The sequence below is a fragment of the Cnephaeus nilssonii genome (genome assembly GCF_951640355.1).
Source record: "Cnephaeus nilssonii genome assembly, chromosome: 13".
NCBI lineage: Eukaryota > Metazoa > Chordata > Mammalia > Chiroptera > Vespertilionidae > Cnephaeus > Cnephaeus nilssonii.
Window position 1 is genome coordinate 34,739,790 of NC_137084.1, and position 14,799 is coordinate 34,754,588.

General features: G+C 45.2%; 1 protein-coding gene across 1 annotated transcript in view; it reads right to left on the reverse strand.

Annotated features, from left to right (window-relative positions):
• The window catches only part of PARVA (parvin alpha), a 144,289-nt gene that overhangs the window by 5,443 nt on the left and 124,047 nt on the right, over positions 1-14,799 (reverse strand). The window contains exons 9-12 of the mRNA XM_079787222.1: positions 14,039-14,100; positions 13,251-13,319; positions 9,215-9,316; positions 8,404-8,476 (exon numbers count right to left, since the gene is read on the reverse strand). Coding sequence (XP_079643348.1) covers positions 8,404-8,476; positions 9,215-9,316; positions 13,251-13,319; positions 14,039-14,100 — 306 coding nt within the window. The remainder of the gene's footprint in view (positions 1-8,403; positions 8,477-9,214; positions 9,317-13,250; positions 13,320-14,038; positions 14,101-14,799) is intronic.

The following is a 14,799-nucleotide window of genomic DNA, read 5'->3' on the forward strand; positions in this document are numbered from 1 at the left end:
TGCACCTTTCTGTAGCTGTGATATTTTCACAGTAAAAATGATTAAAAAGACATCTGACTGTGCAGAAGGTCAGATCAGGTAAATGATATCAGAGAAAACAATAAATGCTTTGGGATTCGAAGGTGTGGGAGAGCAGGCTGAGTGGCTGGGAAAAGAGGCAGGGGAAGATGTCAGCACTCTAGCAACGCCCTTGCCTAGGGTCAGGGGTCCTCCAAGGCCAGGCAGAACGGAGGCAAGTGGCTCTGTATGGCTGGACTGTGGTTCCCGGGTCTTAGCCTTGGGACCCTTGCCCATGTGGTCGCCACAGACAGGTGCAGCCACAGGGCTACATACCAAGGGCCTGGGGAACCTCTTTAGGACTCCTCTCCACTCCTAGGCACCCTCCTGTATGCCTCTACTGGGCCTTATCCCAGTTGCAGACTGACCCTCTCCCACCCCAGCTGGGCTTGGAATCAGCTCCAAGTTCTCCTGTTGATAGACCAGGCGCTCCCAGGCCTGGCACTCGGCCTCCCTTTCTGCTCCCACGCTGGTTCGTGCATAGATCTGAGCCTCAACCCAGTGGCTGAGCCGCATTCATGCCCACTCAGTCCTATGCCCTGGGGCTGATTCTTGTCCTCCCCTGATGGCTTGGTGTTGTGTTTCTTAAATTCCACTCAAGTCAAAGAACAGGAAGTTACCCCAGGTAGAAACTGCTAGAAAGGCAGAGAGGAGAAAAAGTGAGCTTACCAAGGGAGTGAGCGTGAAGGGGAAGGTTGGGTGGTACTGGAGCCATGGAACAGGCTCCTCAAAGCCTCTGGCCCTCTCCAATCCTTTCTACCCACTCTAGCTGGACTATTCAGCCTCTGGGGAGGCTTGTGTTTCCAGACAACTAAACGGTTGTGAAGCTTGGGGAGCAAAGGTCCTCTGAGATGCAAACCCCAAGTTTCCAGGGGACTTCCGGGTATGGCAGGGCTGAGTGTCAAACAGCCTGGCAGAGGATGTGTTTTCCTGACCTTGAAACCACTTTGCCATGAAAAATGCCTCCACTGCCGCCTATTTGATTTTTTAAAAAAATCCTCACCAGAATATATTTTTCCATTGATTTTTATTTTTAATCCTCACCTGAGAATATTTTTCCACTGATTTTTAGAGAGAGTGGAAGAAAGAGGGAAAGACAGAGAAATATTGATGTGAGAGAGACACATCGATTGGTTGCCTCCTGCACGCACCCCAACCAGGGCCCCAGCGGGGTAGGAGCCTGCAACCGAAGTACTCGCCCTTGACCAGAATCGAACGTGGGACCTCTTGGTCTGCAGGCTAATGCTCTATCCACTGAGCCAAACTGGTCAGGGCCCTAATTGATTCTGAAACACCCTAAAAGAATTACCCACCTTGGCACATTTCATAAAGTCTGTAGCATTCACTGCCGAATCTCCCTGTCCAGGGAGGAGCACGAATGCAGGAGTGCTGGGTATATCTCTCACCAGGTACAATTTCACCAAACACCAGTTCATTTCTCCTTTAAGCACTGGAAATTCTCAGCATGGGCGTGACGCCCAGTGTAACAACGAATAAAACAGATGTGTTTCCCCATTCTCCTTGGGCAGGAAGTTTCATATTAAGCAGTTCAATAATTGTACGAGACTTGTCATGGATGTGCTGAAATATCCCTATCGGTTAATTGACGTTGGGAAACTTGTCTGTCTTGAGGGAAATAAATGCCTGAACACTGAAATACCAGAATGAGTACTTCTAATCTGTCACTAGGAAGTTTCATATGAAGCAGCTTGAAAAAACAGAAGCAAGCATGCTGACCACAGCTCTCCTACTATCTCTCTCCTTCCCAGAGATAGGGTGCTCACCAACTGGGTACAGTCTACTCGGGGACCATTCTTCATGCCATTAGGATACTAGAGTGGCCTTCCCAGGAAGACACACTATACAACAGAGGTGGGGAAACTTATCTGCCAGGGGCCATTTGGATATTTATAACATCATTCAAGGGCCATACAAAATTATCAACTAAAAAATGAGCCAGCTATATTTGGTCAAACTTTTAATTAACTCACCCCTAATGCCTCGGAAGGGTCAGACCAAATGATTTGTTGGGCCTTTTACGGCCCGCAGGCCGGATGTTTCCAACCCCTGCTCTAGAGGGACACAGTCTTTTTCATTTTGTTGCTGGTCTCCTTCACTGTGAAAAAAACTATTTAGTGTGATGTAGCCCCAGTGGGTTATTTTTTTCTTTTGCTTCCCTTGCCTGAGGAGACATATCCAAAAAATATTGCTAAGAGAGTGCTGCCCATGTTCTCCTCTAGGAGTTTTATGGTTTCAGGTCTTACATTTTAAGTCTTTAATCCATTTTGAGTTTATTCTTGTATGTAGTGTTAAAAAAGAGGACTCGTTTCATTTTGTTGCATGTATCTATCCCGTTTTCCCAGACCATTTATTGAAAAAAACCTGTATATTCTCGCCTCCACTGCCATAGATTAATTGACCATATAGATGTGGGGTTATTTCTGGGCTCTCTATTCTGTTCCATTGATCTGTGTGTTTTTTTATGCCAGTAGCATTCTATTTTGATTACTATAGCCTTGTAGTATAGTTTGAAATCGGGTAGCATTTCCAACTTGGTTCTTCTTTCTCAATATTGCTTTAACTATTCGGGGTCTTTTGTAGTTTCATATACATATTAGGAGTATTTGTTCTAGTTCTGTGAAAAATGGCATTGTTATTTTGATAGAGATTGCATTGAATCTGAAGAGTGCTGTGTGTAGTAAGGACATTTTAATGATGTTAATTCTTCCTCTCCGGGAGCATGGTATATCCTTCCATTTATTTGTATATTCTTAACTTTCTATCTTCAATGTCTTATAATTTTCAGAGTACAGGTCATTTACCTCCTTGGTTAAATTTATACCTAAGGTATTTTATTCTTTTGAATGCAATTATAAATGGGATGGTTTTACTAATTTCTCATTCTGATAGTTCATTATTGGTGTATAAAAATGCAACTGGTTTCCAAATATTAATTTTGTATTGTTACTTTATTGTATTCATTTAGTTTGAATAGTATTTTGTGTGTATGTTTAACATTTAGAGTTCTCTCTATATAGTATCATGTCATATGCAAGTAATGACTGTTTTACTTCTTCCTTTCAACTCTGGATGCCTTTTATTTCTTTTTCTTGTCTAATTACTGTGGCTAGGAATTCCAATACTATGTGCAATAAAAGTAGAGAAAGTGAACATCTTGATCGTAAAGAGAAAGCTTTCAGCTTTCAACTGTATAATATAATGTTAGCTGTGGGTTTGTCATATATGGCCTTTATTATGTTAAGATATGTTCCATTTATTCCCACTTTATTGAAAGTTTTAATCATAAATGGGTGTTGGATTTTGTCATGTGGTTTATCTGTATCTGTTGATATAGTCATGATTTGTATTTTTCATTTTGTTTATGGGTTGTATCACATTAATTAATTGGCAGAATTTGAACCAACCTGGCATCCTGGGAATAAATCCCACTTGATCATTGTATATGATCTTCCTTTGTATTTTTGTTGTGTCAGTTGTCACTTCTCCTTTTTCATTTCTAATTGTACTAGAGGCCCGGTGCATGAAAATTCATGCACTGGAGGGGGGGGGGACGTCCCTCAGCCAGGCCTGCCCCCTCTCACAGTCTGGAAGCCCTCAGGGGTGAAAGGTGACCCGGCGATCAGGGGAAGGCGACACCCTCATCACACCTCTTCTGCTGCCACAGCCAGCCCTGGTTACCTGAGCCTCGGGTGGCCCTGGGCAGCTGGGGGACTGAGGGGACTGGGGGACTCTGGAGGCAGGCGCGCAGAGTGGCCGGACCCGCCTGGAGGCAGGCCTGGCTGTGCCGCCCCGGCGGGGCTGAGGGGACTAGGTGCCACCATTTTGTGGCTATGGGCACTGCCATCGTTGAGGGTGTGACAGTCAATTAGCATATTCCCTCCTTATTGGCTGTGGGCACCACCATCTTTGTGAGGGTGTGATTGTCAATTAGCATATTCCCTCTTAGATAGGATTTTATTAAAGGCCTTCTCCTTTATTCTTGGAGTCTCACTAAAGGTTTATCAATTTTATTTTTTCAATGAACCAGCTCTTGGTTTGATATTTTCTATTGTTCTTTTTGGACTAATTTCATTTATTTCCACTCTCATCTTTTTTATTTCCTTCCTTCAGCTCATTTTGGGCATTATTTTTCTTTTCTCTAGTTCCTTTAGCTAAAAGGATAGATTGTTTGAGATTTTTCTTGTTTCATGAAATAGGCCTATATTGCTATGAATTTCCCTCTTAGAACTGCTCTGGTTGTGTCCCACAGATTTTTAGGATGTTAGGTTTTCATTTGTTTCAACTTACCTTTTGATTTCTTCTTTGATTTCATTGGTAACCCATTCATTGTTTAGTATCATGTTATTTAACCTCTATGTGTTTGTGTGTTTTTCTTCTTATAATTGATTTTATTAGTAGACTAGAGGCCCGGTGCATGAAATTCGTGCATGGGGGTGTGTGTCCCTCAGCCCAGCCTGCACCCTCTCCAATCTGGGACCCCTCAAAGGATGTCCGACTGCCTGTTTAGGCCTGATCCCAGTAGGATCGGGCCTAAATGGGCAGTCGAACATCCCTCTCACAATCCAGGACTGTTGGCTCCCAACTGCTTGCCTGCCTGCCTTCCTGATTGCCCCTAACCGCTTCTGCCTGCCAGCCTGATCACCCCCTAACCACTCCCCTGCCAGCCTGATTGCCCCTAACTGCCCTCCCCTGCAGGCCTGGTCACCCCTAACTGCCCTCCCCTGAAGGCCTGGTCACGCCTAACTGCCCTCCCATGAAGGCCTGGTCCCCCCCAACTGCCCTCCCCTGCAGGCCTGGTTCCCCCCCAACTGCCCTCCCCTGCAGGCCTGGTCCCCCCCAACTGCCCTTCCCTGCAGGTCCGGTCGCCCCCAACTTCCCTCCTCTGCTGGCCTGGTCCCTCCCAACTGCCCTCCCCTCCTGGCCTGATCTCCCACAACTGCTCTCCCTGGCAGGCCTGGTCCCTCCCCTGCTGGCCTGATTGCCCACAACTGCCCTCCCTGGCAGGCCTGGTCCCTCCCAACTGCCCTCCCCTGCTGGCCTTCTTGTGGTGGCCATCTTGTGTCCACATGGGGGCAGCCATCTTTGACCACATGGGGGCAGCCATCTTGTGTGTTGGAGTGACATTCAATTTGCATATTACTCTTTTATTAGATAGGATTAATACAATTGTGATCAGAGAAAATACTTGTTATGATTTCAGTCTTCTTAAATATATTGAAATTTGATTTATGGCCTAATGTGACCTATCCTGGAAAATGTCCTACCACATACACTTGAAAAGAATGTATATTCTGTTGTTCTGAGGAGAAATGTTCTAGAAAAATCAATTACATCCATCTGATCTGATGTGTCATTTAAGGCCACTCTTTCCTTGTTGATTTTCTGTCTGGATGTTCTATCCATTACTATATTATTATTGAGCTCTCCCTGTATGCCTAATTTCTTGTAGAACTCATAGATTTTTGGTTGTGGTTACCATGTAGTTCATATATACAGGGTATAGCAAAAGTAGTTGTTCAAATGGAATATAATACAATAATTAGTAAATAATAATACAAGAATAAATTCTTTGTTTCAAGTACTCACAACTGTAAACCTACTTTTGCCCCAACTTGTACTAAGCTATGTTTATAGCAGTTTATTTTAAGATGACGATTACTTAAGTTTGGACACATTCTAAAATCACTACAATTTTTACTCACCCCCTCATTTATGTTTTTGTTATTCTCTTTTACTTCTTTTGTGTTTGTGTGTATCCCTTAATTTATTGTTGTAATTACACATGATCTTCCTACTTTCCCTTTTAACTTTTGTACTAGCTTTATAGTTGGTGATCCACCACTTTTATTTAGTATGTTTGCTTTTATCAGTGAGAATTTTTTCTTTCCTGTATTTTCTTATTTATATTTTTTATCTTTTTTTCTCTTCTTAAAGAAGTCCCTTTAACATTCCTTATAAAATTTGTTGTAATACTGGTTTAGTGGTGATGAACTCTTTTAGCTTTTCCTTATCTGGAAAACTCTTATTTCTCCTTTGATTCTAAATGATAGCCTTACTGGATAGAGCATTCTTGGTTGTATGTCTTTGCCTTTTGTAACTTTGAATATTTCCTGTCATTCCTTTTGGCCTACAAATTTTCTGTTGAGAAATCAGCTGACAGTCTTATGGGAGCTCCCTTTTATGTAATTAACTGCTTTTTTCTTGCTATTTTTAAGATGCAATCTTTGTCTATAACCTTTAGCATTTTAATTATGATGTGTCTTGGTGTGGACCTCTTTGGGGTCATCTTGTTTGGGACTCTCTGCACTTCTTTGATTTGTATGTCTATTTCCTTTGCCAGGTTAGGGAATTTTTCAGTTCCTCGTTCTCTCTCTTGCCCTTCTGGTACCCTTGTGATCCAAATGTTTGTTTGATGTACCTCAGGTCCCCTGTATGCTTGACGTTGTCCCTCAGGTCCCTTAAACTATCCTAATTTTTTAAAATTCTTTTTCTTTTTGGTACTACAATGGGTGTTTTCTGCTGCTTCGTCTCCCAGATCACTTATTCAATCCTCTGCTTCATCTAATCTGTTGTTGATTGCTTCTAATGTATTATTTCAGTTATTTTATTCTTAATTTCTGACTGGTTCTTTTTTATGTTTTCTATCTCTTTGTCAAAGTCCTCACTGAGTTAATCTATTTTTTCCCCCTAAGATCGTTGAGCATCCTTATAACCACTGTTTTAAAGTCTGCATCTGGTAGATTGCTTGTGTCCTGTGGGGCCCAGAAGTGCAGTCTATCTGCCTGGTTACCTGTGCTGCTCCAGTGGAGTCCCTTGTGTGTTTTATATGTGCCCTCCTGTTGTAGTTGAGCCATGATTGCTGTTGGCACATCAGTCAGTGGGACTGGCCCTCAGGTTGACTGGTTGCGAGGGCTGGTTGTCTGTGACTATTGCAGATGAGCTGTTGTGCTGGGACTGACCCACAGAGCAAGAGTCACTTTAGGGCTTTGATACAACCAAGCCTGCCAAATGGGCGTGTTGTTTGTCGAGCTGGTTGGGTGGCGTTCTGGGGTGGTCTGAAGCCACCCACCAGTTGTGTTGGTTCTGGAGGTCCTTAGGAGGGGAACCAGTGCAGGTCAAGGTCAGTCTCTGCTTGAACCTGCCGCCCCTCTATCTAATCTCCAAACAAAATCCTACCTGATCCCTATGGTTTAGCCCAACTACCACCATGTTTATCAAACCATCCTCCACCCCAGAGAGAGGTGAGCATCACCCCCTCAATTCTACCAACCTCTTAGTTGTATCTTTTTCATGGCAATTATCACCATTGTCCTTTTGTTCTGGTGACTGGGTACATCTCTTTTCTCACCTGAGTGGCCTCAAGTGCATTGAGGTCAGGATAGCCTACCTCTCTTGGCATGGGGGTCTCAGGCCCTCTGGACAGTCAGTGAGTGAAGGACCACTCCTATGTGGAGGTTTGGGTGGAAGAATTCAGAGCAGAGGCAGCAATGGGGAGAGAAAGTACACAATCCCTACTTGTCCACTTGCCTTTAAACACCCAGGAAAGTCAAGCAAGAGGGCCCACTTATGGCATTCTTAATATTCCAAATTGACATAAACAGAAAATTATTTTCAACACAGTATTGAATAACCCCCTCATCCCCCACCCAACCACTGATGAACCTTGGTAGTGCTGGTAAAATGAAATATTTCAGTCAGTAAGTTTCAGAAAATAAACATCCGTACTAAGAAGAACTCCTACATGCACAAATGCACACATAGCTCCAAGCGCCAGCACAGAAGGGCTAGTGGAGCATTTGTTATTTGTGCCTTTTTTTTTTTTTAAGTCTTACACTTTCAATCCAAACCCGACAAATCATCCTTGGGCAGTTTGGAGTAGACACAGGACAGGGAAGGCAATTATGCTCAGAGCAGAGCTGCCAACAATGACTCCTGCAACTTTCCCTGCCTGGCCAGGGATACAGCAATTTGGCAGGTCAGTACCCTGTCCAGGGACCGAAGAACCTGGAAACTGGGCACAGGGCAGTTTCTGCAGCAGCACCTCTGCTCTGCACCACATCTGCTTGAGCCCTTATCCCTGTGATCCCATGCATGAGATTTCAGATTTTTACTTCCGATGGCCATGTGATTAGCAGCTCACAAAGGATTTCCAGGACGGGGCAGCTGTGCCCTGTCACACCTTCCCCTAAAAATGGTAGAGAAGACTTCTGAAAAGAAACTCGTCCTTCTGTTCTCAACTACGAGCCTTGCCCTGTGTCCCCAACACTCGTGTACAGGAAGAGGGTCTCATCATCTTGTCACAAACCCAGGAAAAGAGCAAAGTACCTTCTGGCCGGGGTTTTGGCTTTTCCAGCCCTCCATCTTGCATGAGCTCAAAGGCAAAGGAGACGTTTAAGACCTGGAAAGAGAAATGCAGTGCATATGCTATTGCACACTCATTCCTGGGCCCTTGTGGATCCTGGGATCTGCCCCAGGGAAATGATGGAGCTAGAGGGACAGAGGCTGAGCTAAAATTTCCGAATTTGAAGAAGTGAGGTTACCAAAATGGGCAGGCCACGTGGAGTGTGGGCTGGCCTATCCCAGCCTACTCTTGGTGGGCACTGCTGGAGAAGTTCAAAATCCTCTTTCTGTTCTACTGTGTTCCTGTGTTAACTACCAGGGTTTCAACTCAGGCACATTAGTGTTCTCAGTTGAAAGAATCAGAGAGCAAGACATGTGCACAAGAAGCAGAGAATGTTTTTTACCTTGGATCAAATGCCCCTTGTCTAGCACGCAGGCTGTGGCAGCCTATAAGAGGCATTGGAATGACGCTGAGTGTGGGTCCTCAGGTACAACCAGCCTTGTCACTTCTGGGAGAGATGAGACTGAGCAGTGATACCTGGCTGGGGAATATGACTAGGGGACCGAGGCCAGGCTATGGTGGGGGTGGGTGGGGAGAAAGTGTTCAGATGCTCTGTGGTCTTCAGGTAGCTCCTTTCCAGCTCAGTGCTCATCAGAATGGGCCCTGCATCCAACTACTGAAGACCATGGGTAGACAGGAAGCCGCTGCCTTTTTCCCAGATGGCCCCAGCATAGCTGTAGGTGGATGAGTCAGAGCATGTGGTTTAGGGCTTCCTTCCACATTGCCTCTCCTTACCTTTTGTTCAAAGCTGTCCGGGGTCAGGAAGAAGCTGTGCAGGGGCACAAAGTAGCCCTCCAGGAGCCCCATGAGTAGCACCAGGTACACCCCATCTGCAAACTGGAGAAAGAGAGCCAGGTGAAGGCACTGGGTCCTTGAGTCCCCAGCCACGCCCCATCCAGAGGGGTCATCAGCTTCTATGTCAACATGTCTGGCCTGTCCCATATCTGGCTGGTCCACCACTGGAGACAGCGTCCATGGTCCTGATCTCAGTTGATCCAGCATTTATTTATTTATTTTTAAATACTTTTATAATATTTAAAATATTTTTCTAAAAATATACTTTTATTTTTTAAATCTTTAAAAAAATATATATATATATTTATTGATTTCAGAGAGGAAGGGAGAGGGAGAGATAGAAACATCAATGATGAGAGAGAATCATCGATGGGCTGCCTCCTGCATGTCCCACATTGGGATCGAGCCTGCAACCCAGGCATATACCCTGACCAGGAATTGAACCGTGACCTCCTGGCTCAAAGGTTGATGCACAACCACTAAGCCACACCAGCCGGGCATGATCCAGCATTTATTGAGCACTGACCATGTTCCAAGCCCTGATCTGGCACATGGACCACAGTCATGGGCCAGGTGTGGCCTCTTCCCTAGAGGAGCTCACAGTCCAGTAGGGAGACTGATGTGGAGAAAATGCAGCAGCTGCTCTGATGGAGGGAAGCAGGTTGGCTTGTGTGAGTGACAGAGGTCACTCTCTCCCACTGAAGACAACAGGGAAGGCTTCTAGAGGAGCCGCTGCCTGAATGGAGACTGGAGGGATGAGCAGCAATTAGCTAGGGTGGAGCAGAAGGAGGAGGGTAAGGGGATGTCCAAGGCCAATGGAATGAGGCTACTAGGGTGAAGTGCTTTGTGAACCAAGAACTCTAGTGTCATATAGGCCTCGTTATTCTCCTTTCTCATATCTCACTGTATCATTGCTTAAGAGGCAGCACAGCGTAGCTATTACGAAGTTGGGCTCTGAAGCTAGGCCTCCAGCTCTACCACTTACTGGCTGTGTGATTTGAGCAAGTTACGTAACTTCTCTGTTCATTTTTCTCATTGGTAAAATGGGATGACAGTAGTATAGTTTCTACTTAATAGGGTTATCATGAGGACTAAACCAGTTAATAGGTATAAAGTGCCTAGAGTACTGCTTGATGTGTAGGCAAAACTTAATAAATATTTAACTATAGCAGGCTCTTGAATAACATCATTACATTATAACGTTGATGAGAAAAAAATTGACTTTCCACTGTGGCCACTGTCTGTGTGAAGTTGGCATGCTCTCCCCATGTTTACATGGTTTTTTCCAGGTACTCGGGTTTCCTCCCACATCCCAGAGATGCGCACATCAGATGAGTTGGCGTGTCTACAGTGTCCCAGTCTGCGTGAGTGTGCGTAGAAGGGCGTCTTGTCAAGGGCTGAGTCCTGCTTTGTGCCCTGAGCTGCAGGGATAGGTTGTAGCTACCTGTGACCCTGAACTGGAGCAAGCAGATTGGAAAAGAATTCTTACTTATTTTTATTAATATTTCTTAAATGTACGCAGAACTCACATTTATTTTAATGTTTAATATTAGAAAAGTTGGGGAGGGGGTCTTTATAACTTTGGTGACATTTTTTGTGATGAAAAATACGCTGTAGGAACTTGGTTGTATCAACTAGCCTATGGGAAAACTGGTTTAGTTATATGTCATTTTGCTTTGAGTTGCAGTTTCTAAGACCCTATTGATGATGTTAAGTGAAGATGTACTGTATTGCTTACTATCTGGGAAAATAACAAAGCAATCAGTACACAACTTACTGGCAAAATACAACTGTGTGCTGAGGGCCAGGACAAGAGGCTTAGAGCCCTACCTTCCCATCAAGGACAGTAGTGTCTGGACGGGCTGGGAATCTGGTCTGTGGGACCATTGATTCCTGGGATAAGCAGAGGGATTCGGGTATTCTGCTCAAGGAAGGGCAAGGTGAGTGTGTGCTGGGCACTGGGGCAGGCTTTGTGGAGGAGTTGAGGCCTGTGGGATGAGGGAAATTTGGAAGGAGTAGGTGTTCTAAGTATGGAGATGGGCCTGAGCAAAGGTAGAACGGTTGGGTGAGTATCTGGTATCCTAGAACCTTTCAAAGAAAGTGGGGCCACCAAATGTTTGTGGGCATAAACAACAGTTGCTAGAGTTCACAAGAGGCCAAAGTTCTTGGAATCATCTTAGGAAACTTAAAAAAAAAAAAAAAAGTAGACTGAATTGCCTGGAATGTGAGCTGGGCCCAGAGTCAGAGATCTGCCAGGTGGCTGGCTGGTGGGCCTGTGCTTAGCCTTTGTTATGGGCATACGACCCTGCATGAACTTGGCCGAGGAGCAGCTTCCTGCCTGCTTCCATCCATCAGGTGGGTAGGGTCTGAGCATGATTCATCCTAGGTCACCCCAGAGGTGGACAATGCAAGAGAAGACCCAGCATCCATGTTAAAATCAAGGCCAGCCCATGGAAACAGTTAATTGGGCCTCATTCTGGCTATGGCTGGAATGGGCTGAGAATAAAAAATTCCAATCTTATCAACTCACGGGAGGACCTTGAGTTAGGGTCGGGGTTATTCACAGCTCTGAGTGCCACTGACATGAACAGCTCCCACCCTGACTGCTCTTTCTGATGACTTGATGGTAAAACCCACAGACAAACACCAAACACACTCACCAGAGACTCCCTTTCATAGCACACCCTGTCCATGCAAAGTTAGGGAAAGTCCCCGAGCTCATTCTAGCTCACTCGAGGAAATATCACTTTTCCAGAGTGTTCCCTAACTCCCCAAAGAGCATGTAAACTTGTCTCACAGAGTCCAGACACACTCAGACAGTACTCACGCACAGACCTGGAATTGCTTTTATTTATTATGTATTTATTTAAAATTTTTTAATTGATTTCAGAGAGGAAGGGTGAAGGGGAGAGACAGAAACATCAAATGATGAGAGAGAATCATAGATTGGCTGTCTCCTGCATGCTCAAGCCCACAACCCAGGCATGTTCCCTGATCTCCTGGTTCATAGGTTGATGCTCAACCACTGAGCCACACTGGCTGGGCCAGGAATTGCTTTTAGAAACAAGAAGAGATGTCCATGTGCTCAAAAGAAAACCTCATTTTAGAAATTCATTACATAGGAAAGGAGGTCGGGAAATAGAATATATTACACAGCCTTAAAGTATCTCCCACTAAAGATTAGTTATTACTTATAAAGGAGGGAGATTATCTTTGCAGTAGGGAGGTCTGGTGGACACCAACTTACCCCTGTGAGCAAAGTTACTATCACCAGTCACAGACTACTGGACAAAAGTGTCTGAGAAGACAGCATTACTCAGGTGGTGTTGTTACTGAAAATGCATAACCTGAATCTAATTGTGAGGAGGGACATTTAGAGACATTCTATGAACCAAATGGCCTGCACTCTTCAAAAATGACGTCATGTAAAGAAAGGCTGAGGATCTGTTCTATAACAAGACACTAAAGAAACATGACAACTAAATACTGCATGTGAGAATATTAGGGAGATTGGAAAAACTGGAATATAGAATGTTTCTTTGAACCATGTGACATTATCAAAAGTAGTCAAATATCAGCAATTGCATATGGTTTAACCTAAAAAATGTATTCTATCAATGTTAAAATTACCAGAATTTGATCAGTGGATGTGGTTATCTAAGAGAATGTACTTGTTATTAAGAGATGTATGCTGAAGTACTTAGGTGGAGAGAGAAAAAGCAAAACCAAAAATGTGGCCAAATATTAATAATTGGTGTACGTAGGTGAAGAGTGTTTAGATATTCGTGATAATATTCTTGCAACTTTTCAAAATAAAATCAGATAAAGTCCAAACAGGAATAGAACCCCCTCCCTCCTGGAAAAGCTTGAGGGTCAGTGTGGAAAGCCCTCCTGGCAGTGCAGGGATGGGGCACTTGGAATGGTAGCTGGTGAGCAGGGCCTGGCCCCCCTCCCTCCCCTTGGGGCTGTCACCCACCTGGGTTTCCAGTTCTGTGACCTCCAGGTTCAGTTTATTCAGGTGCTTGTTCACAAAAGTGATGAGAGTCTAAAAAAAGAAGCACAGGCGGCTTTGAGATGGAGACTCTCACCAGTGCCAGGCCCTTGGGGCCACCTCTGTGACTCCACCGTGAGGACAAGGACCAGGGCGACCCTGCTGAGATGAGGCCCTGCTGAGAGCCCTGGGCCTGGGATCACTGTGACGAGCTGAGTGAGGATGAGTGAGCAGCCTGGGAGGCTTTTCTGCAAAGCCCCTGGAGTTCATAGGAAAGGAGGCTCCCAAGGATTTACGGTCCTGGACACTATGTGATTCAAACTGTGAGAGGAGCTAGGAGTCCTGAGAGTGAGAGGTGGAGTGTCTGACCCCACGGTCAAGGGGCCGAAAGAAAATTGAGGCCAGAGGAGAAATGACCCCACTGGGTTCCTCCTTCCAGTCCCTTTCTAGATGCCTGTGCCCAAGGAAACAGAGGGAGGTCTGTGTGTGGAGGCAGGGACGGCTGGAGGTTGAGTAAGGGTGGAAACAGGGTGCTCATAGTAGTCTCAGAACCCCCTGAGAGATGCTATCATCCTGGTGGGAGAAGAAAGGGACTGGATGAGGTCTCCAGTGAGAACCAGACAGGAAAAATGGACATCAAGTAGGAAAGCCCATGTTTGCCGAGACTTGGTGATGAAACCAGGTTTAGGAAGCTTGCGAGCTGTAGGTAATGATGTTTCCTAAAATGTTTTGCTCCATCCCCACTGCTTCCCTCCCAGGCACCCCTTTCCCACCTTTTTCACCACGTTGAGCTTATCTGGTGCATGGTCGAACAAGGTGTCGAAGGCATCACGTTCTGGAAAAGAGGGAAATGTCGATGAAGGACATCGCTGATTCCTGGTGGGAAGCCCACCCCAGATCCTGGCCACATGGTCAGGTACAGATGGAAACTTTCTGGGGTATGAGGCTGCGCTGGGAACGCTAGAAGCTGGGTCTAGGGCAGAGATTTGGGTTATGCTCACCTAAGGAGCTGTGTGTGTGTGTGTGTGTCCACCCTCTGTGTCAAACCTCTTTTGGGCCGGGATTGAGTGGCTAGGTTGGGCACTTTAACTGGGGACTTGTCATTTCTCTTCAGTCTTTGTGTTCATTACATTACGATTTAGTCATGGCTCTAAAGTGTTTCGGGAGCTTTTTGGAGATAGAATGATATCCAAATATCAAGTCACTTCACCCCATAATGATCAAAACCAGGACACCCAGACAATCATCCTGGTAGCGTGTGTCAATAAGCAGGTTGGGAACCAGAGCCCCCAGACAGGACGCGAGCTCCTCCTCTTGAGTGATCTAGACACTGCAATGCTTTGTGCCTCAGTTTCCTCTTCTAAAATGCCATCTGAGAAAGGAGCCTCCCAGGTGTGTTATGAGATGAAAGATGAGAAAGGATGTGCATGTGCTCAGTATGTCTACTGATCTGAGTTGTTTTAGCATTACTGGAATTGTTCAAAACATGCACAGCAAATACAGGATCATAGGAAGTAGCGAAGCCATGCCCCCT